Source organism: Petromyzon marinus, unplaced genomic scaffold (assembly GCF_048934315.1).
Source record: "Petromyzon marinus isolate PM22_M1 ecotype Great Lakes invasive population unplaced genomic scaffold, UKy_Petmar_22M1.pri1.0 PM_Scaffold_11, whole genome shotgun sequence".
Classification (NCBI taxonomy): Eukaryota; Metazoa; Chordata; class Hyperoartia; order Petromyzontiformes; family Petromyzontidae; genus Petromyzon; species Petromyzon marinus.
Window position 1 is genome coordinate 2,956,429 of NW_027423069.1, and position 21,598 is coordinate 2,978,026.

The 21,598-nt window shown below is 54.5% G+C and overlaps 1 protein-coding gene across 1 annotated transcript in view; it reads right to left on the reverse strand.

The window, feature by feature from the left end:
• The window catches only part of LOC116937044 (condensin complex subunit 1-like), a 69,997-nt gene that overhangs the window by 40,321 nt on the left and 8,078 nt on the right, over positions 1–21,598 (reverse strand). Inside the window, exons 6-11 of the mRNA XM_076063391.1 lie at positions 19,616–19,784; positions 17,922–18,197; positions 15,787–15,921; positions 15,583–15,661; positions 9,544–9,831; positions 7,859–8,048 (exon numbers count right to left, since the gene is read on the reverse strand). Of these exons, the coding sequence (XP_075919506.1) occupies positions 7,859–8,048; positions 9,544–9,831; positions 15,583–15,661; positions 15,787–15,921; positions 17,922–18,197; positions 19,616–19,784 (1,137 nt within the window). The remainder of the gene's footprint in view (positions 1–7,858; positions 8,049–9,543; positions 9,832–15,582; positions 15,662–15,786; positions 15,922–17,921; positions 18,198–19,615; positions 19,785–21,598) is intronic.

Sequence of the window (21,598 nt, forward strand, 5' to 3'; positions counted from 1 at the left end):
GCGACAGAGACACAGACAGAGACACAGACAGAGACACAGACAGGAGAGACAGAGACACAGACAGAGACACAGACAGGAGAGACAGAGACACAGACACAGACAGAGACACAGACAGGAGAGACAGAGACACAGACATAGACACAGAGACACAGACAGAGAGAGACAGAGACACAGACAGGAGAGACAATGGGTGGACAGGTGAGGAGGATATCTTTGAGGGGTGGAGTCTCCATGAGTGTCTGTGAGTGTCCGTGAGTGTCTGTGAGTGTCTGAGTCTCTGTGAGTCTGTGAGTCTCTGTGAGTCTGTGAGTCTCTGTGAGTATGTGAGTGTCTGTGAGTCTCAGTGTCTGTGAGTCTCTGTGGGTGTCTGTGGGTGTCCATAAGTCTGTGAGTCTCTGTGAGTCTCTGTGAGTCTGTGGGTCTCTGTGAGTCTCTGTGGGTGTCTGTGAGGCTCTGAGTGTCTGTGAGTCTCTGAGTGTCTGTGAGTCTCTGAGTGTCTGTGAGTCTCTGCATGTTTGTGAGTCTCTGAGTCTCTGTGAATCTATGAGTGTCTGTGAGTCTCTGTGAGTCTGTGAGTGTCTGAGTCTCTGTGAGTCTCTGAGTCTCTGTGAGTCTGTGAGTCTCTGTGAGTATGTGAGTGTCTGTGAGTCTCAGTGTCTGTGAGTCTCTGTGGGTGTCTGTGGGTGTCCCTAAGTCTGTGAGTCTGTGGGTCTCTGTGAGTCTCTGTGGGTGTCTGTGAGGCTCTGAGTGTCTGTGAGTCTCTGAGTGTCTGTGAGTCTCTGCATGTTTGTGAGTCTCTGAGTCTCTGTGAGTCTATGAGTGTCTGTGAGTCTCTGTGAGTCTCTGTGAGTCTGTGAGTGTCTGTGAGTCTCTGATTGTCTGAGTCTCTGTGAGTCTGTGAGTGTCTGGTCGTCTGTGAGTGTCTATAAGTGTCTGCGAGTCTCTGTGAGTCTGTGAGTCTCAGTGTCTGTGAGTCTCTGTGGGTGTCTGTGGGTGTCCGTAAGTCTGTGAGTGTCTGTGAATCTGTGAGTCTCTGTGAGTCTCTGTGGGTGTCTGTGAGTGTCTGAGTGTCTGTGAGTGCCTGTGAGTCTCTGAGCGTCTGTGAGTATCTGCGTGTTTGTGAGTCTCTGTGAGTCTAAGTGTCTGTGAGTGTCTGTGAGTGTCTGTGAGTCTGCGAGTGTCTGTGAGTCTCTGTGAGTGTTAGTGGGTGTCTGTGAGTGTCTGTGAGTGTCTGTGAGTGTTTGTGAATCTCTGAGTCTCTGTGAGTCTCTGAGTCTCTGTGAGTCTGTGAGTGTCTGTGAGTCTGTGAGTCTCTGAGTGTCTGTGAGTCTCTGTGAGTCTCAGTGTCTGTGAGTCTCTGTGAGTATCTGTGAGTCTCTGTGAGTCTCTGTGAGTCTAAGTGTCTGTGAGTGTCTGTGAGTGTCTGTGAGTCTGCGAGTGTCTGTGAGTCTCTGTGAGTGTTAGTGGGTGTCTGTGAGTGTCTGTGAGTGTCTGTGAGTCTGTGAGTCTGTGAGTGTCTGTGAGTGTCTGTGAGTCTCTGTGAGTGTTAGTGGGTGTCTGTGAGTGTCTGTAAGTGTCTAAGTGTCTGTGAGTCTCTGTGGGTGTCTGTGAGTCTCTATGAGTTTGTGAGTGTCTGTGAGTGTCTGTGAGTGTTTGTGAATCTCTGAGTCTCTGTGAGTCTCTGAGTCTCTGTGAGTCTGTGAGTGTCTGTGAGTCTGTGAGTCTCTGAGTGTCTGTGAGTCTCTGTGAGTCTCAGTGTCTGTGAGTCTCTGTGAGTATCTGTGAGTCTCTGTGAGTCTCTGTGAGTCTCAGTGTCTGTGAGTCTCTGTGAGTGTCTGTGAGCCTCTGTGAGTCTCAGTGTCTGTGAGTCTCTATGAGTCTCTGTGGGTGTCTGTAAGTCTCTGTGAGTCTCTGTAAGTTTCTGTGGGTGTCCATGAGTCTGTGAGTCTCTGTGAGTCTGAGTCTCTGTGAGTCTCTGAGTGTCTGTGAGTCTCTGCGAGTGTCTGTGAGTCTCTGTGAGTCTGTGAGTCTCAGTGTCTGTGAGTCTCTGTGGGTGTCTGTGGGTGTCCGTAAGTCTGTGAGTGTCTGTAAGTGTCTAAGCGTCTGTGAGTCTCTGTGAGTGTCTGTGAGTCTCTATGAGTCTGTGAGTGTCTGTGAGTCTCTGAGTGTCTGTGAGTGCCTGTGAGTCTCTGAGTGTCTGTGAGTATCTGCGTGTTTGTGAGTCTCTGTGAGTCTAAGTGTCTGTGAGTGTCTGTGAGTCTGTGAGTGTCTGTGAGTCTGCGAGTGTCTGTGAGTCTCTGTGAGTGTTAGTGGGTGTCTGTGAGTGTCTGTGAGTCTGTGAGTCTGTGAGTGTCTGTGAGTGTCTGTGAGTGTTAGTGGGTGTCTGTGAGTGTCTGTGAGTGTCTAAGTGTCTGTGAGTCTCTGTGGGTGTTTGTGAGTCTCTATGAGTTTGTGAGTGTCTGTGAGTGTCTGTGAGTGTTTGTGAATCTCTGAGTCTCTGTGAGTCTCTGAGTCTCTGTGAGTCTGTGAGTGTCTGTGAGTCTGTGAGTCTCTGAGTGTCTGTGAGTCTCTGAGTGTCTCTGAGTGTCTGTGAGTCTCTGTGAGTCTCAGTGTCTGTGAGTCTCTGTGAGTATCTGTGAGTCTCTGTGAGCCTCTGTGAGTCTCAGTGTCTGTGAGTCTCTAAGAGTCTCTGTGGGTGTCTGTAAGTCTCTGTAAGTTTCTGTGGGTGTCCATGAGTCTCTGTGAGTCTGAGTCTCTGTGAGTCTCTGAGTGTCTCTGAGTCTCTGCGAGTGTCTGTGAGTCTCTGAGTGTCTGTGAGTCTCTGAGTCTGTGAGTCTCAGTGTCTGTGAGTGTCTGTGAGTCTGTGAGTGTCTGTGAGTCTGCGAGTGTTTGTGAGTCTCTGTGAGTGTTAGTGGGTGTCTGTGAGTGTCTGTGAGTCTGTGAGTCTGTGAGTGTCTGTGAGTGTCTGTGAGTGTCTGTGGGTGTCCGTAAGTCTGTGAGTGTCTGTAAGTGTCTAAGTGTCTGTGAGTCTCTGTGAGTCTCTATGAGTCTCTATGAGTCTCTGAGTGTCTGTGAGTCTCTGAGTGTCTGTGAGTGCCTGTGAGTCTCTGTGAGTATCTGCGTGTTTGTGAGTCTCTGTGAGTCTGAGTGTCTGTGAGTGTCTGTGAGTCTGTGAGTGTCTGTGAGTCTCTGTGAGTGTCTGTGGGTGTCTGTGAGTGTCTAAGTGTCTGTGAGTCTCTGTGGGTGTCTGTGAGTCTCTATGAGTCTGTGAGTGTCTGTGAGTCTCTGAGTCTCTGAGTGTCTGTGAGTGCCTGTGAGTCTCTGAGTGTCTGTGAGTCTCTGTGAGTCTCTGAGTGTCTGTGAGTATCTGCGTGTTTGTGAGTCTCTGTGAGTCTGAGTGTCTGTGAGTCTGTGAGTGTCTGTGAGTCTGTGAGTGTCTGTGAGTCTCTGTGAGTGTTAGTGGGTGTCTGTGAGTGTCTGTAAGTGTCTAAGTGTCTGTGAGTCTCTGTGGGTGTCTGTGAGTATCTGCGTGTTTGTGAGTCTCTGTGAGTCTGAGTGTCTGTGAGTCTGTGAGTGTCTGTGAGTCTGTGAGTGTCTGTGAGTCTCTGCGAGTGTTAGTGGGTGTCTGTGAGTGTCTAAGTGTCTGTGAGTCTCTGTGGGTGTCTGTGAGTCTCAGTGTCTGTGAGTCTCTGTGGGTGTCTGTGGGTGTCCGTAAGTCTGTGAGTGTCTGTGAGTCTCTGAGTCTCTGTGAGTCTGTGAGTGTCTGTGAGTCTGTGAGTCTCTGTGAGTCTCTGTGAGTCTCTGTGAGACTCAGTGTCTGTGAGTCTCTGTGAGTGTCTGTGCGCCTCTGTGAGTCTCTGTGAGTCTCAGTATCTGTGAGTCTCTGTGAGTCTCTGTGGGTGTCTGTAAGTCTCTGTGAGTCTCTGTAAGTTTCTGTGGTTTTCCGTGAGTCTGTGAGTCTTTGTGATTCTGCGTCTCTGTGAGTCTCTGAGTGTCTGTGAGTCTCTGCGAGTGTCTGTGAGTTTCTGTGATTCTTTGTAATAGTGTCTGTGAGTCTCTGAGTGTCTTTGAGTGTCTGTAAGTGTCTGTGAGTCTCTGTGAGTCTCTGTGTGTCTCTGTGCGTCTCTGTGCGTCTCTGTGCGTCTCTGTGTGTCTCTGTGTGTCTCTACAAGTCTCTGTGTCTCTGTGCGTCTCTGTGTGTCTCTGTGTGTCTCGGTGTGTCTCTACAAGTCTCTGTGTGTCTCTGTGTGTATCGGTGTGTCTCTACGAGTCTCTGTGTGTCTCTGTGTGTCTCTGTGTGTCTCTGTTTATCTCTGTTTGTCTCTGTTTGTCTCTCTGTGTCTCTGTGTGTCTCTGTGAATTATCTGTGTGTCTCTACGAGTCACTATGTCTCTGTGTGTCTCTGTGCGTCTCTGTGTCTCTGTGTGTCTCTGTGTCTCTGTGTGTCTCTGTGTGTCTCTGTGTGTCTCTGTGTGTCTCTGTTTGTCTCTGTTTGTCTCTGTGTCTGTTTGTATCTTTGTGTCTCTGTGTGTCTCTGTGTGTCTCTGTGAGTCTCTGTGTGTCTCGGTGTGTCTCTACGAGTCTCTGTGTCTCTGTGTGTCTCTGTGCGTCTCTGTGTGTCTCTGTGTGTCTCTGTGTGTCTCTGTGTGTCTCTGTGCGTCTCTGTTTGTCTTTGTGTGTCTTTGTGCGACTCTGTGTGTCTCTGTGCGTCTCTACGAGTCTCTGTGTGTCTCTGTGTGTCTCTGTGTGTCTCTGTGTGTCTCTGTGCTTCTCTGTGCGTCTCTGTGCGTCTCTGTGCGTCTCTGTGAGTCTCTGTGAGTCTCTGTGAGTCTCTGTGTGTCTCTGTGTCTCTATGAGTCTCTGTGTCTCTGTGTGTCTCTGTGTGTCTCTACGAGTCTCTGTGCGTCTCTGTGTGTCTCTGTGTCTCTGTGTGTCTCTACGAGTCTCTGTGCGTCTCTACGAGTCTCTGTGCATCTCTCTGTGTCTCTGTGTGTCTCTGTTTGTCTTTCTGTGTCTCTGTGTCTGTGTCTCTGTGTGTCTCTAAGAGTGTCTCTGTGTGTCTCTGTGTGTCTCTGTTTGTCTCTGTTTGTCTCTGTGTCTGTTTGTATCTTTGTGTCTCTGTGTGTCTCTGTGTGTCTCTGTGAGTCTCTGTGTGTCTCGGTGTGTCTCTACGAGTCTCTGTGTCTCTGTGTGTCTCTGTGCGTCTCTGTGTGTCTCTGTGTGTCTCTGTGTGTCTCTGTGTGTCTCTGTGCGTCTCTGTTTGTCTTTGTGTGTCTTTGTGCGACTCTGTGTGTCTCTGTGCGTCTCTACGAGTCTCTGTGTGTCTCTGTGTGTCTCTGTGTGTCTCTGTGTGTCTCTGTGCTTCTCTGTGCGTCTCTGTGCGTCTCTGTGCGTCTCTGTGAGTCTCTGTGAGTCTCTGTGAGTCTCTGTGTGTCTCTGTGTCTCTATGAGTCTCTGTGTCTCTGTGTGTCTCTGTGTGTCTCTACGAGTCTCTGTGCGTCTCTGTGTGTCTCTGTGTCTCTGTGTGTCTCTACGAGTCTCTGTGCGTCTCTGTGTGTCTCTGTGTGTCTCTACGAGTCTCTGTGCATCTCTCTGTGTCTCTGTGTGTCTCTGTTTGTCTTTCTGTGTCTCTGTGTCTGTGTCTCTGTGTGTCTCTAAGAGTGTCTCTAAGAGTGTCTCTGTGTGTCTCTGTGTGTCTCTGTGTGTCTCTGTGTGTCTCTGTGTGTCTCTGTGTGTCTCCCTGTGTCTTTGTGTGTCTTTGTGTGTCTCTGTGCGTCTCTACGAGTCTCTGTGCGCCTCTGTTTGTCTCTGTGTGTCTCTCTGTGTCTCTGTGCGTCTCTGTTTGTCTCTGTGAGTCTCTGTGTGTCTCTGTGTGTCTCTATGAGTCTCTGTGTCTCTGTGTGTCTCTGTGTGTCTCTGTGCGTCTCTGTGCGTCTCTGTTTGTCTCTGTGAGTCTCTGTGTGTCTCTATGAGTCTCTGTGTCTCTGTGTGTCTCTGTGTGTCTCTGTGTGTCTCTGTGCGTCTCTGTGCGTCTCTGTTTGTCTCTGTGAGTCTCTGTGTGTCTCTGTGTGTCTCTATGAGTCTCTATGAGTCTCTGTGTCTCTGTGTGTCTCTGTGTGTCTCTGTGCATCTCTGTTTGTCTCTTTGTGTCTCTGTGTCTGTGTCTCTGTGTGTTTCTAAGAGTGTCTCTGTGTGTCTCTGTGTGTCTCTGTGCGTCTCTGTGTGTCTCTATGTGTCTCTGTGTGTCTCTGTGTGTCTCTGTGTGTCTCTGTGTGTCTCTCTGTGTCTCTCTCTGTGTCTCTCTGTGTCTCTCTGTGTCTCTCTGTGTCTTTGTGTGTCTCTCTGTGTCTCTGTGTGTCTCTACGAGTCTCTGTGCGTCTCTGTGTGTCTCTGTGCGTCTCTCTGTGTCTCTGTGTGTCTCTATGAGTCTCTGTGTGTGTCTCTGTGTGTCTCTGTGTGTCTCTGTGCGTCTCTACGAGTCTCTGTTTGTCTTTGTGTGTCTTTGTGCGTCTCTGTGTGTCTCTGTGCGTCTCTACGAGTCTCTGTGTGTCTCTGTGTGTCTCTGTGTGTCTCTGTGTGTCTCTGTGTGTCTCTGTGCTTCTCTGTGCGTCTCTGTGCGTCTCTGTGAGTCTCTGTGAGTCTCTGTGAGTCTCTGTGTGTCTCTGTGTCTCTATGAGTCTCTGTGTCTCTGTGTGTCTCTGTGTGTCTCTACAAGTCTCTGTGCGTCTCTGTGTGTCTCTGTGTCTCTGTGTGTCTCTACGAGTCTCTGTGCGTCTCTGTGTGTCTCTGTGTGTCTCTACGAGTCTCTGTGCATCTCTCTGTGTCTCTGTGTGTCTCTGTTTGTCTTTCTGTGTCTCTGTGTCTGTGTCTCTGTGTGTCTCTAAGAGTGTCTCTAAGAGTGTCTCTGTGTGTCTCTGTGTGTCTCTGTGTGTCTCTGTGTGTCTCTGTGTGTCTCTGTGTGTCTCCCTGTGTCTTTGTGTGTCTTTGTGTGTCTCTGTGCGTCTCTACGAGTCTCTGTGCGCCTCTGTTTGTCTCTGTGTGTCTCTGTGTGTCTCTGTGTGTCTCTCTGTGTCTCTGTGCGTCTCTGTTTGTCTCTGTGAGTCTCTGTGTGTCTCTATGAGTCTCTGTGTCTCTGTGTGTCTCTGTGTGTCTCTGTGTGTCTCTGTGTGTCTCTGTGCGTCTCTGTGCGTCTCTGTTTGTCTCTGTGAGTCTCTGTGTGTCTCTGTGTGTCTCTATGAGTGTCTATGAGTCTCTGTGTCTCTGTGTGTCTCTGTGTGTCTCTGAGTGTCTCTGTGCATCTCTGTTTGTCTCTTTGTGTCTCTGTGTCTGTGTCTCTGTGTGTCTCTAAGAGTGTCTCTGTGTGTCTCTGTGCGTCTCTGTGTGTCTCTATGTGTCTCTGTGTGTCTCTGTGTGTCTCTGTGTGTCTCTGTGTGTCTCTCTGTGTCTCTCTCTGTGTCTCTCTGTGTCTCTCTGTGTCTTTGTGTGTCTCTCTGTGTCTCTGTGTGTCTCTACGAGTCTCTGTGCGTCTCTGTGTGTCTCTGTGCGTCTCTCTGTGTCTCTGTGCGTCTCTGTGTGTCTCTATGAGTCTCTGTGTGTGTCTGTGTGTCTCTGCGAGTGTCTCTATGAGTCTCCGTGTCTCTCCGTGTCTCTGTGTATCTCTACGAGTCTCTGTGTGTCTCTGTGTCTGTGTCTCTGTGTGTCTCTAAGAGTGTCTCTATGAGTCTCCGTGTCTCTGTGCGTCTCTCTGTGTGTCTCTATGAGTCTCTGTGTCTCTGTTTGTCTCTGTTTGTGTCTGTGTCTCTGTGTGTCTCTACGAGTCTCTCTGTTGCCTCTCTGCGCGTGTCTCCCCGAGTCTCACCGCTGACTGCCACCGCCCCCGCGCGGTGCCGTGGGCAGTGTGAGAAGCCTGCGGTAGGCCTGCACCACGCAGTCAGCCACGCCGGCCTCGGTGGAGCGGACGAGCGGCAGCATGCGGCGGGCACAGGGACGGGCGCAGGGCACGGAAAACTCCAGCGCAGTGACGGAGAAAGCCACCGCCTCCTGCACCACTACACAACACAGGGAGGGAGGGAGAGAGAGAGAGACGCGGGGAGAGAGTGAGTGAGTGAGTGGGTGAGAGAGGGTGAGAGAGTGAGAGGCACGGAGAAAGCCACCCCTCCCACTCACCCTCCCAGTCACCCTCCCACTCACCCACCCAGTCACCCACCCTCCCACCCACCCTCCCACCCACTCACCCTCCCACCCACTCACCCTCCCACCCTCCCACCCTCCCACTCACCCTCCCACCCTCCCACTCACCCTCCCACCCACCCTCCCACTCACCCACCCACTCACCCTCCCACTCACCCTCCCACCCACCCTCCCACCCTCCCACTCACCCACCCACCCTCCGACTCACCCACCCACCCACTCACCCACCCACCCACTCACCCTCCCACCCTCCCACTCACCCTCCCACCCACCCTCCCACCCTCCCACCCACTCACCCACCCACCCACCCTCCCACTCACCCTCCCACCCACCCTCCCACCCTCCCACTCACCCACCCACCCTCCGACTCACCCACCCACCCACTCACCCACCCACCCACTCACCCTCCCCCCCTCCCACCCTCCCACCCACCCACCCACCCTCCCACTCACCCTCCCACCCTCCCACCCACCCTCCCACCCACCCACTCACCCACCCACTCACCCTCCCACCCACCCTCCCACCCACTCACCCTCCCACTCACCCTCCCACTCATCCACCCACTCACCCACCCACTCACCCTTCCACTCACCCTCCCACTCACCCTCCCACCCACTCACCCACCCACTCTCCCACCCTCCCACCCACCCACTCACCCTCCCCCCCTCCCACTCACCCTCCCACCCACCCACCCTCCCACTCACCCTCCCACCCACCCACCCACCCTCCCACCCACTCACCCACCCACCCTCCCACCCACTCACCCACCCACCCTCCCACCCACTCACCCACCCTCCCACTCACCCTCCCACCCACCCTCCCACCCACCCACCCACCCACTCACCCTCCCCCCCTCTCACCCTCCCACTCACCCTCCCACCCACCCACCCACCCTCCCACCCACTCACCCACCCTCCCACTCACCCTCCCACTCACCCACCCACTCACCCACCCACCCACTCACCCTCCCCCCCTCTCACCCTCCCACTCACCCTCCCACCCACCCACCCACCCTCCCACCCACTCACCCACCCTCCCACTCACCCTCCCACCCACCCTCCCACCCACCCACCCACCCACTCACCCTCCCCCCCTCTCACCCTCCCTCTCACCCTCCCACTCACCCTCCCACCCACCCACCCACCCTCCCACCCACTCACCCACCCTCCCACTCACCCTCCCACTCACCCACCCACCCACTCACCCTCCCCCCCTCCCACCCTCCCACTCACCCACTCACCCTCCCACCCACTCACCCTCCCACCCACTCACCCACCCCCCCTCCCACCCACCCACCCTCCCTCCCTCCCACCCACCCACCCACTCACCCTCCCACCCACCCTCCCACCTCACCGGTGAGAGTCTTGGAGAAGAGCAGCTGAGTAACAAGAGGCACCGCCAACTCCATCTGCTCAGCGAAGGCCTGGGCGTCCGACAGATACTGCACCAACACGCGTTGCTTGGCCAGTTCCAATTTGTCCGCCGCTACCGCCGCTACCAACGTCGGAGCCGATCCTGCCGGAGCTGTACCATCGGCAGCCGTACCACCACCGTCATCATCAGCAGAATCTTCATCTTCTTCATCTTCATCATCATCATCATCGTCGTGGTCGTCGTCAGCGGCTTCTGCTTTGTTGCCGTCTGCGGAGAAAAGCGACAGGCAGACAGACGGGCAGAGAACCGAGTTCGCCACCACCAACGCCGCCGGTGACGATCATCTGAACCGGTCCTGGTGCCTGCCCTAGGTCGACTCAGCCTCAAAGGAATATCACTTGGTGGTGCGATGTGCAGCTGCTGGCCACCCACCCCGGCGCTCTGTGAGTGCCACAGTGCCGGGAGCATTCATAGGCGCTGCCGCTGCTGCTGCTACTCGCTAACAGTGCTTGCCACAGCAGTCTGTGTGGGGTACATGGGAGGTCTGCCCCATGACCTGCCTCCTGCACCTAGCCTGGTACAGCAGTGTGGGGTTCACGATGGCCGTGTGTGTGTGTGTGGTTCACTATGACCGTGTGTGTGTGAGGTTCACTATGACCGTGTGTGTGTGTGTGTGGTTCACTATGGCCGTGTGTGTGTGTGTGTGGTTCACGATGGCTGTGTGTGTGTGTGGTTCACGATAGCCGTGTGTGTGTGAGCGTGGTTCACTATGACCGTGTGTGTGTGTGTGTGGTTCACGATGACCGTGTGTGTGTGTGTGGTTCACTATAACCGTGTGTGTGTGTGGTTCACGATAGCCGTGTGTGTGTGAGCGTGGTTCACTATGACCGTGTGTGTGTGTGTGGTTAACTATGGCCATGTGTGTGAGCGTGGTTCACTATGACCGTGTGTGTGTGTGTGTGGTTCACGATAGCCGTGTGTGTGAGCGTGGTTCACTATGACCGTGTGTGTGTGTGGGGTTCACTATGGCCGTGTGTGTGTGTGTGTGGTTCACGATAGCTGTGTGTGTGTGTGTGGTTCACTATGACCGTGTGTGTGTGTGTGTGTGGTTCACGATAGGCTGTGTGTGTGTGGTTCACTATAACCGTGTATGTGTGTGTGGTTCACTATGACCGTGTGTGTGAGTGTAGTTCACTATGACCGTGTGTGTGTGTGGTTCACTATAGCCGTGTGTGTGTGTGGTTCACTATAACCGTGTGTGTGTGTGTGGTTCACTATGACCGTGTGTGTGTGTGTGTGTGGTTCACTATGACAGTGTGTGTGTGTGTGGTTCACTATAACCGTGTGTGTGTGTGGTTCACTATGACCGTGTGTGTGAGTGTAGTTCAATATGACCGTGTGTGTGTGTGGTTCACTATAGCCGTGTGTGTGTGTGTGGTTCACTATAACCGTGTGTGTGTGTGTGGTTCACTATGACCGTGTGTGTGTGTGTGTGGTTCACTATGACCGTGTGTGTGTGTGTGGTTCACGATGGCTGTGTGTGTGTGTGTGGTTCACTATGACCGTGTGTGTGTGTGTGTGGTTCACTATGACCGTGTGTGTGTGTGGTTCACGATGGCTGTGTGTGTGTGTGTGGTTCACTATGACCGTGTGTGTGTGTGGTTCACTATGACCGTGTGTGTGTGTGTGTGGTTCACTATGACCGTGTGTGTGTGTGGTTCACGATGGCTGTGTGTGTGTGTGGTTCACGATGACCGTGGGTGTGTGTGTGTGTGGTTCACGATGGGTGTGTGTGTGTGTGGTTCACGATGACCGTGTGTGTGTGTGTGGTTCACGATGACTGTGTGTGTGTGTGTGGTTCACGATGACTGTGTGTGTGTGTGTGTGGTTCACTATGACCGTGTGTGTGTGTGTGTGGTTCACTATGACCGTGTGTGTGTGGTTCACGATGACCGTGTGTGTGTGTGTGGTTCACTATGACCGTGTGTGTGTGTGTGTGGTTCACTATGGCCGTGTGTGAGTGTAGTTCACTATGACCGTGTGTGTGTGTGTGTGGTTCACTATAACTGTGTGTGTGTGTGGTTCTCGATGACCGTGTGTGTGTGTGTGGTTCACTATGACCGTGTGTGTGAGTGTAGTTCACTATGGCCGTGTGTGTGTGTGTGTGGTTCACTATGGCCGTGTGTGTGTGTGGTTCACTATGACCGTGTGTGTGTGTGTGGTTCACGATGACCGTGTGTGTGTGGTTCACGATGGATGTGTGTGTGTGTGTGGTTCACGATGACCGTGTGTGTGTGTGGTTCACTATGACCGTGTGTGTGGTTCACTATGACCGTGTGTGTGTGGTTCACGATGGATGTGTGTGTGTGTGGGGTTCACTATGACCGTGTGTGTGTGTGTGGTTCACTATAACCGTGTGTGTGTGTAGTTCACTATGACCGTGTGTGTGTGTGGTTCACTATGACCGTGTGTGTGTGTGTGTGGTTCACTATGACCGTGTGTGTGTGTGTGGGGTTCACTATAACCGTGTGTGTGTGTGTGTGGTTCACTATGACCGTGTGTGTGTGTGTGTGGTTCACTATGACCGTGTGTGTGTGTGTGTGGTTCACTATAACCGTGTGTGTGTGGTTCACTATAACCTTGTGTGTGTGTGTGGTTCACTATGACCGTGTGTGTGTGTGTGTGGTTCACTATGACTGTGTGTGTGTGTGGTTCACTATGACTGTGTGTGTGTGTGGTTCACTATGACCGTGTGTGTGTGTGTGGTTCACTATAACTGTGTGTGTGTGTGTGGTTCACGATGACTGTGTGTGTGTGTGGTTCACTATGACCGTGTGTGTGTGTGTGTGTGGTTCACGATAGGCTGTGTGTGTGTGGTTCACTATAACCGTGTATGTGTGTGTGGTTCACTATGACCGTGTGTGTGAGTGTAGTTCACTATAGCCGTGTGTGTGTGTGGTTCACTATAACCGTGTGTGTGTGTGGTTCACTATGGCCGTGTGTGTGTGTGTGGTTCACTATGACTGTGTGTGTGTGTGTGTGGTTCACTATGACCGTGTGTGTGTGTGTGTGGTTCACTATGACCGTGTGTGTGTGTGTGGTTCACTATAACCGTGTGTGTGTGTGGTTCACTATAACCGTGTGTGTGTGTGGTTCACTATGACTGTGTGTGTGTGTGGTTCACTATGACTGTGTGTGTGTGTGGTTCACTATGACCGTGTGTGTGTGTGTGTGTGGTTCACTATGACTGTGTGTGTGTGTGTGGTTCACTATGACCGTGTGTGTGTGTGTGGTTCACTATAACTGTGTGTGTGTGTGTGTGGTTCTCGATGACCGTGTGTGTGTGTGGTTCACTATAACCGTGTGTGTGTGTGTGGTTCACTATGACCGTGTGTGTGTGTGTGGTTCACTATGGCCGTGTGTGTGTGTGGTTCACTATGACCGTGTGTGTGTGTGTGGTTCACGATGACCGTGTGTGTGTGGTTCACGATGGATGTGTGTGTGTGTGTGGTTCACGATGACCGTGTGTGTGTGTGGTTCACTATGACCGTGTGTGTGGTTCACTATGACCGTGTGTGTGTGGTTCACGATGGATGTGTGTGTGTGTGGGGTTCACTATGACCGTGTGTGTGTGTGTGGTTCACTATAACCGTGTGTGTGTGTAGTTCACTATGACCGTGTGTGTGTGTGGTTCACTATGACCGTGTGTGTGTGTGTGTGGTTCACTATGACCGTGTGTGTGTGTGTGGGGTTCACTATAACCGTGTGTGTGTGTGTGTGGTTCACTATGACCGTGTGTGTGTGGTTCACTATGACCGTGTGTGTGTGTGGTTCACTATAACCGTGTGTGTGTGGTTCACTATAACCTTGTGTGTGTGTGTGGTTCACTATAACCTTGTGTGTGTGTGTGGTTCACTATGACCGTGTGTGTGTGTGGTTCACTATGACCGTGTGTGTGTGTGTGTGGTTCACTATGACTGTGTGTGTGTGTGGTTCACTATGACTGTGTGTGTGTGTGTGGTTCACTATAACTGTGTGTGTGTGTGTGTGGTTCACGATGACTGTGTGTGTGTGTGGTTCACTATGGCCGTGTGTGTGTGTGTGGTTCACTATGGCCGTGTGTGTGTGTGGTTCACTATGACTGTGTGTGTGTGTGTGGTTCACTATGACCGTGTGTGTGTGTGGTTCACTATGGCCGTGTGTGTGTGTGTGGTTCACTATGACTGTGTGTGTGTGTGTGTGGTTCACTATGACTGTGTGTGTGTGTGTGTGGTTCACTATGACCGTGTGTGTGTGTGTGGTTCACTATAACCGTGTGTGTGTGTGGTTCACTATAACCGTGTGTGTGTGTGTGTGGTTCACTATAACCGTGTGTGTGTGTGTGTGGTTCACTATAACCGTGTGTGTGTGTGGTTCACTATGACTGTGTGTGTGTGTGGTTCACTATGACTGTGTGTGTGTGTGGTTCACTATGACTGTGTGTGTGTGTGGTTCACTATGACCGTGTGTGTGTGTGTGGTTCACTATGACTGTGTGTGTGTGTGTGTGGTTCACTATAACCGTGTGTGTGTGTGGTTCACGATGACTGTGTGTGTGTGTGGTTCACTATGACCATGTGTGTGTGTGGTTCACTATAACCGTGTGTGTGTGTGTGGTTCACTATGACCGTGTGTGTGTGTGGTTCACTATGGCCGTGTGTGTGTGTGGTTCACTATGACTGTGTGTGTGTGTGGTTCACTATAACTGTGTGTGTGTGTGTGTGGTTCACTATGACCGTGTGTGTGTGGTTCACTATGACTGTGTGTGTGTGGTTCACTATGACTGTGTGTGTGTGTGGGGTTCACTATAACCGTGTGTGTGTGTGGTTCACTATAACCGTGTGTGTGTGTGGTTCACTATAACCGTGTGTGTGTGTGGTTCACTATAACCGTGTGTGTGTGTGTGTGGTTCACTATAACTGTGTGTGTGTGTGTGGTTCACTATAACTGTGTGTGTGTGTGTGGTGTTCACTATGACCATGTGTGTGTGTGGTTCACTATGACCGTGTGTGTGTGTGTGTGGTTCACTATGACCGTGTGTGTGTGTGTGGTTCACTATGACCGTGTGTGTGTGTGTGGTTCACTATAACCGTGTGTGTGTGTGGTTCACTATAACCGTGTGTGTGTGTGGTTCACTATGACCGTGTGTGTGTGTGTGTGGTTCACAATAGCCGTGTAAGTGGTTCACTATGGCCGTGTGTGTGTGTGGTTCACGATGGCTGTGTGTGTGTGTGGTTCACTATAACCGTGTGTGTGTGTGGTTCACTGTAACCGTGTGTGTGTGAGCGTGGTTCACTATAACCTTGTGTGTGTGTGTGGTTCACTATAACCGTGTGTGTGTGTGGTTCACTATGACCGTGTGTATGTGTGTGTGGTTCACTATAACTGTGTGTGTGTGTGTGTGGTTCACTATGACCGTGGGTGTGTGTGGTTCACTATGACCGTGTGTGTGTGTGGTTCACTATAACCGTGTGTGTGTGTGTGTGGTTCACTATAACCGTGTGTGTGTGTGTGTGGTTCACTATGACTGTGTGTGTGTGTGTGGTTCACGATGACCGTGTGTGTGTGTGGTTCACTATGACCGTGTGTGTGTGTGGTTCACTATGACTGTGTGTGTGTGTGTGGTTCACTATGACTGTGTGTGTGTGTGTGGTTCACTATGACCGTGTGTGTGTGTGGTTCACTATAACTGTGTGTGTGTGTGGTTCACTATGGCCGTGTGTGTGTGTGGTTCACTATGACTGTGTGTGTGTGTGTGGTTCACTATGACCGTGTGTGTGTGTGTGTGTGGTTCACTATGACCGTGTGTGTGTGTGTGTGGTTCACTATAACCGTGTGTGTGTGTGGTTCACTATGGCTGTGTGTGGTTCACTATAACCGTGTGTGTGTGTGGTTCACTATAACTGTGTGTGTGTGGTTCACGACGGACGCCCGCGTGTGCGTGCGCGTGCGTGCGTCTCAGCGTCGTTGCCGCGGTTACCGGCGGCTTCTGCCGGCTCCATCTCCGCCAGCTTCTTCCTCTCCTTGAGCAGCGCCGCCCGCAGCTCCTCTTGGGAGAGCTGAGGGGGTTCACGGGGGTCGCGGGGGTCAGCAATAGGGTGACGATGGTGGCTATGGTTGCCGCGGCATTAGGACGTAGGTGATGGTGGGTGCGGCAGTGCTTGCGGTTGCAGTGGCCGCTCACCGTGGCCGAGAAGGGGTTGTTGGCCAGCACGGCCGACAGGAGCTGAGCGGCGTGCCGCGTCACCACCACCGAGCGATCGTGGAGGCGCCCGACAGCCAGGGGCACAACTTCGCGGAAACGCGAAAGCGGCATCGCCTGGCGACCACCACCACCACAACAACAACAACAACCACCACAACAACAACCACCACCACGCGTCAACAACAACAACCACCACCACAACAACAACAACAACCATCACCACCACAACAACAACAACCACCACCACAACAACAACAACCACCACCATCACCACAACAACAACAACAACAACCACCACCACAACAACCACCACAACAACCACCACCACACGCGTCAACAACAACCACCACCACAACAACAACAACAACCATCACCACCACAACAACAACAACCACCACCACAACAACAACCACCACCACCACCACACGCGTCAACAACAACAACCACCACCACAACAACAACAACAACAACCATCACCACCACACGCGTCAACAACAACAACCACCACCACAACAACAACAACCACCACCACCACAACAACAACCACCACCACCACCACACGCGTCAACAACAACAACAACAACCACCACCACAACAACAACCATCACCACCACAACAACAACAACCACCACCACCAAAACAACAACACCAACAACCACCACCACAACAACCACCACCACCACACGCATCAACAACAACAACCACCACAACAACAACCACCACGCGTCAACAACAACAACAACAACCACCACCACAACAACAACCACCACAACAACAACCACCACCACAACAACAACCACCACCACCACCACAACAACAACCACCACCACAACAACAACCACCACCACAACAACAACCACCACCACCACCACAACAACAACCACCACCACAACAACAACCACCACCACAACAACAACCACCACCACAACAACAACCACCACCACCACAACAACAACAACAACCACCACCACCACCACAACAACAACAACCACCACCACAACAACAACCACCACCACCACCACCACAACAACAACCACCACCACAACAACAACCACCACCACACGCGTCAACAACAACAACATCATCATCACAGCAGCACCTGGAACCTTGACAACATCTACCTACCTCCCCCTTCTACCCCCATCCCTCCCCTCCCCCTCGACTCCATCTCTCTCCTCCATCTCTCTCCTCCATCTCTCTCCTCCATCTCTCTCCTCCATCTCTCTCCTCCATCTCTCTCCTCCATCTCTCTCCTCCATCTCTCTCCTCCATCTCTCTCCTCCATCTCTCTCCTCCATCTCTCTCCTCCCCCTCGACTCCATCTCTCTCCTCCATCTCTCTCCTCCATCTCTCTCCTCCATCTCTCTCCTCCATCTCTCTCCCTCCATCTCTCTCCCTCCATCTCTCTCCCTCCATCTCTCTCCCTCCATCTCTCTCCCTCCATCTCTCTCCCTCCATCTCTCTCCCTCCATCTCTCTCCCTCCATCTCTCTCCCTCCCATCTCTCTCCCTCCATCTCTCTCCTCCATCTCTCTCCTCCATCTCTCTCCTCCATCTCTCTCCTCCATCTCTCTCCTCCATCTCTCTCCCTCCCATCTCTCTCCTCCATCTCTCTCCCTCCATCTCTCTCCTCCATCTCTCTCCCTCCATCTCTCTCCCTCCCATCTCTCTCCTCCATCTCTCTCCCTCCATCTCTCTCCCTCCATCTCTCTCCTCCATCTCTCTCCTCCATCTCTCTCCCTCCCATCTCTCTCCTCCATTTCTCTCCTCCATCTCTCTCCTCCATCTCTCTCCTCCATCTCTCTCCTCCATCTCTCTCCCTCCATCTCTCTCCCTCCATATCTCTCCCTCCCATTTCTCTCCTCCATCTCTCTCCTCCATCTCTCTCCTCCATCTCTCTCCTCCATCTCTCTCCCTCTCATCTCTCTCCTCCATCTCTCTCCTCCATCTCTCCTCCATCTCTCTCCCTCGACTCCATCTCTCTCCCTCCATCTCTCTCCTCCATCTCTCTCCTCCCATCTCTCTCCCTCCCATCTCTCTCCCTCCCATCTCTCTCCCTACCACCTCTCATCCCACCCCTTCACCCTCCCTCCCTCCCCGCCACTCCCCGCTCACCTTATCCCGAGCCAGCCTTGCCCAAACCTGCAGCGCACGGCTCCTGACAAACGAGTTGGTGTCGTGCACGTGGGCGCTCAGCAGGTCCAGGAACTGCTCCCTCCTCTCCCGAGAGCGTTTCCTCTCCTGCGCCTCATCACCCTCCTCCTCGTCCTCCTCCTCGTCCTCCGCCTTGCCCGCCACCTCTTCGCCTAACGGTGTCTGCCTGCCCTCGTCCTTCCCGCGGGCCACCAGCTCCCCGAGGACGGACAGCACGGAGCTGCGCAGGGGATGGCACTGAGGCCGGAGGCGAGCGGGACGACAACAGCCACCAGCGTCAGGTCGCTCGCTCGCCCGCCCATCCACTCGCCCGCCCATCCTTCCACTCGCTCACCCATCCACCCATCCGCTCGCTCGCTCACCCATCCACTCGCTCGCCCACCCACCAACCCACCGGCCCACTCACTCTCTCTCTCACTCACCCACCCATCCACTCGCTCACTCACTCACTCACCCACTCACTCACTCACCCACTCACTCACTCACCCACTCACTCACTCACTCACCCATCCACTCACTCGCTCGCTCACTCGCTCGCCCACCCACCAACCCACCGGCCCACTCACTCACTCACTCACCCATCAACTCACACGCTCGCTCGGTCACTCACTCACTCACTCACCCATCCACACGCTCGCTCTCTCACCCATCTACACGCTCGCTCACTCACTCACTCACCCATCAACTCACTCACCCATCAACTCACTCACCCATCAACTCACTCACCCATCAACTCACACGCTCGCTCGGTACTCACTCACTCACCCATCTACACGCTCGCTCACTCACTCACTCACCCATCCACACGCTCGCTCTCTCACCCATCTACACGCTCGCTCACTCACTCACTCACCCATCAACTCACACGCTCGCTCGGTACTCACTCACTCACCCCACTCACTCACTCACCCACTCACTCACCCACTCACTCACTCACTCACCCATCCACTCACTCGCTCGCTCACTCGCTCGCCCACCCACCAACCCACCGGCCCACTCACTCACTCACTCACCCATCAACTCACACGCTCGCTCGGTCACTCACTCACTCACTCACCCATCCACACGCTCGCTCTCTCACCCATCTACAAGCTCGCTCACTCACTCACTCACCCATCAACTCACTCACCCATCAACTCACACGCTCGCTTTCTCACCAATCTACACGCTCGCTCACTCACTCACTCACTCACCCATCCACACGCTCGCTCTCTCACCAATCTACACGCTCGCTCACTCACTCACTCACTCACTCGCTCACTCACTCACTCACCCATCCACACGCTCGCTCTCTCACCAATCCACACGCTCGCTCACTCACCAATCCACACGCTCGCTCACTCACCAATCTACACGCTCGCTCACTCACTCACTCACTCACTCACTCACTCGCTCGCTCGCTCACTCACTCACTCACCCATCCACACGCTCGCTCGCTCACTCACTCACTCACTCACTCACTCACTCGCTCACTCACTCGCTCACTCACTCACCCATCAACTCGCTCGCTCTCTCTCTCTCTCTCACTCGCCCACCCACCCACCCACCCACCGGCCCACTCACTCACTCACTCACCCATCAACTCACACGCTCGCTCGGTCACTCACTCACCCACCCACCCACCCACCGGCCCACCCACCCACCGGCCCACCCACCTCCCCGTCCAGCAGGGTGAGCAGCACGCTGATGTGTGGCAGGAGGACGTGCGGTGGGAGCCGCTCCGCCAGCTCCACCAGGAAGGCCGCGGTGGAGCGTGCCGCCACCGTGTCCCTCGCCGCTCCACCGGCAGCGGCAAAGTCGCTGCCGGGCCGCTGCGTTATCCCCCTGCGAGTGTGGGTGGAGTGGGAGGCAGGGGGGTAGGTGGGCGAGTGAGTCGGTGGAGTGGGTGGAGTGGGAGGGTGAGTGGGTGGAGTGGGGGTGGAGTGGGAGGCAGGGGGGTAGGTGGGCGAGTGAGTCGGTGGGGTGGGAAGGGTGGACTGTGAGGGTGGAGTGGGAGGGTGGGTGGGTGGAGTGGGTGGGTGGAGTGGGTGGAGTGGGAGGGTGGGCGAGTGAGTGGGTGGAGTGGGAGGGTGGGTGGGTAGGTGGGCGAGTGAGTGGGGCGAGTGAGTGGGTGGGTGGGTGGGTGGAGTGGGTGGGTGGGTGTGACGTTGAACGACTGTGTGGGTGGGTAGGTGGGCGAGTGAGTGGGGCGAGTGAGTGGGTAGAGTGGGAGGGTGAGTGGGTGGAGTGGGAGGGTGAGTGGGTGGAGTGGCAGGGTGAGTGGGTGGAGTGGGAGGCAGGGGGGTAGGTGGGCGAGTGAGTCGGTGGGGTGGGAGGGTGAGTGGGTGGGTGGGTAGGTGGGCGAGTGAGTAGGGCGAGTGAGTCGGTGGAGTGGGAGGGTGAGTGGGTGGAGTGGGCAAGTGGGTGGAGTGGGAGGGTGAGTGGGTGGAGTGGGAGGGTGAGTGGGTGGGTGGGTGGGTGGGCGAGTGGGTGGAGTGGGAGGGTGGGCGAGTGAGTGGGTGGAGTGGGAGGGTGGGTAGGTGGGCGAGTGAGTGGGGCGAGTGAGTGGGTGGGTGGGTGGGTGGAGTGGGTGGGTGGGTGTGACGTTGAACGACTGTGTGGGTGGGTAGGTGGGCGAGTGAGTGGGGCGAGTGAGTGGGTAGAGTGGGAGGGTGAGTGGGTGGAGTGGGAGGGTGAGTGGGTGGAGTGGCAGGGTGAGTGGGTGGAGTGGGAGGCAGGGGGGTAGGTGGGCGAGTGAGTCGGTGGGGTGGGAGGGTGAGTGGGTGGGTGGGTAGGTGGGCGAGTGAGTAGGGCGAGTGAGTCGGTGGAGTGGGAGGGTGAGTGGGTGGAGTGGGCGAGTGGGTGGAGTGGGAGGGTGAGTGGGTGGAGTGGGAGGGTGAGTGGGTGGGTGGGTGGGTGGGCGAGTGGGTGGGTGGAGTGGGTGGAGTGGGAGGGTGGGCGAGTGAGTGGGTGGAGTGGGAGGGTGGGTGGGTAGGTGGGCGAGTGAGTGGGGCGAGTGAGTGGGTGGGTGGGTGGGTGGGTGGAGTGGGTGGGTGGGTGTGACGTTGAACGACTGTGTGGGTGGGTAGGTGGGCGAGTGAGTGGGGCGAGTGAGTGGGTGGAGTGGGAGGGTGAGTGGGTGGAGTGGGAGGGTGAGTGGGTGGAGTGGGAGGGTGAGTGGGTGGAGTGGGAGGGTGAGTGGGGTGGAGTGGGAGGGTGAGTGGGCGAGTGGTTGAGTGAATAGAGTGGATGAGAGGATAAGTGGGCGAGTGGGTGGGTGTGACTTTGAACGACTGTGTGGGTGGGTAGGTGGGTGAGTGCGTGGGGCGAGTGAGTGGGTGGAGTGGGTGACTGAATGAGTGGATGAGAGGATAAGTGGTTGGGTGAGTGAATGAGCGGGCGAGTGGGTGGGTGAGCCGGCGAGCGGGTGACCGACCGAGCGAGCGACAGAGCGAGTGAGCGAGCGAGCGAGCTGAGCGTTGTACTCGGTGGACCACAGCTACACGGCCTGCGCCATGGGTGAGCGAGTGAGTGACTGAGTGAGCGACTGAGTGAGCGAGTGAGTGGCTGAGTGAGTGACTGAGTGAGCGACTGAGTGACTGAGTGAGCGAGTGAGTGGCTGAGTGAGTGACTGACTGAGTGAGTGACTGAGTGAGCTA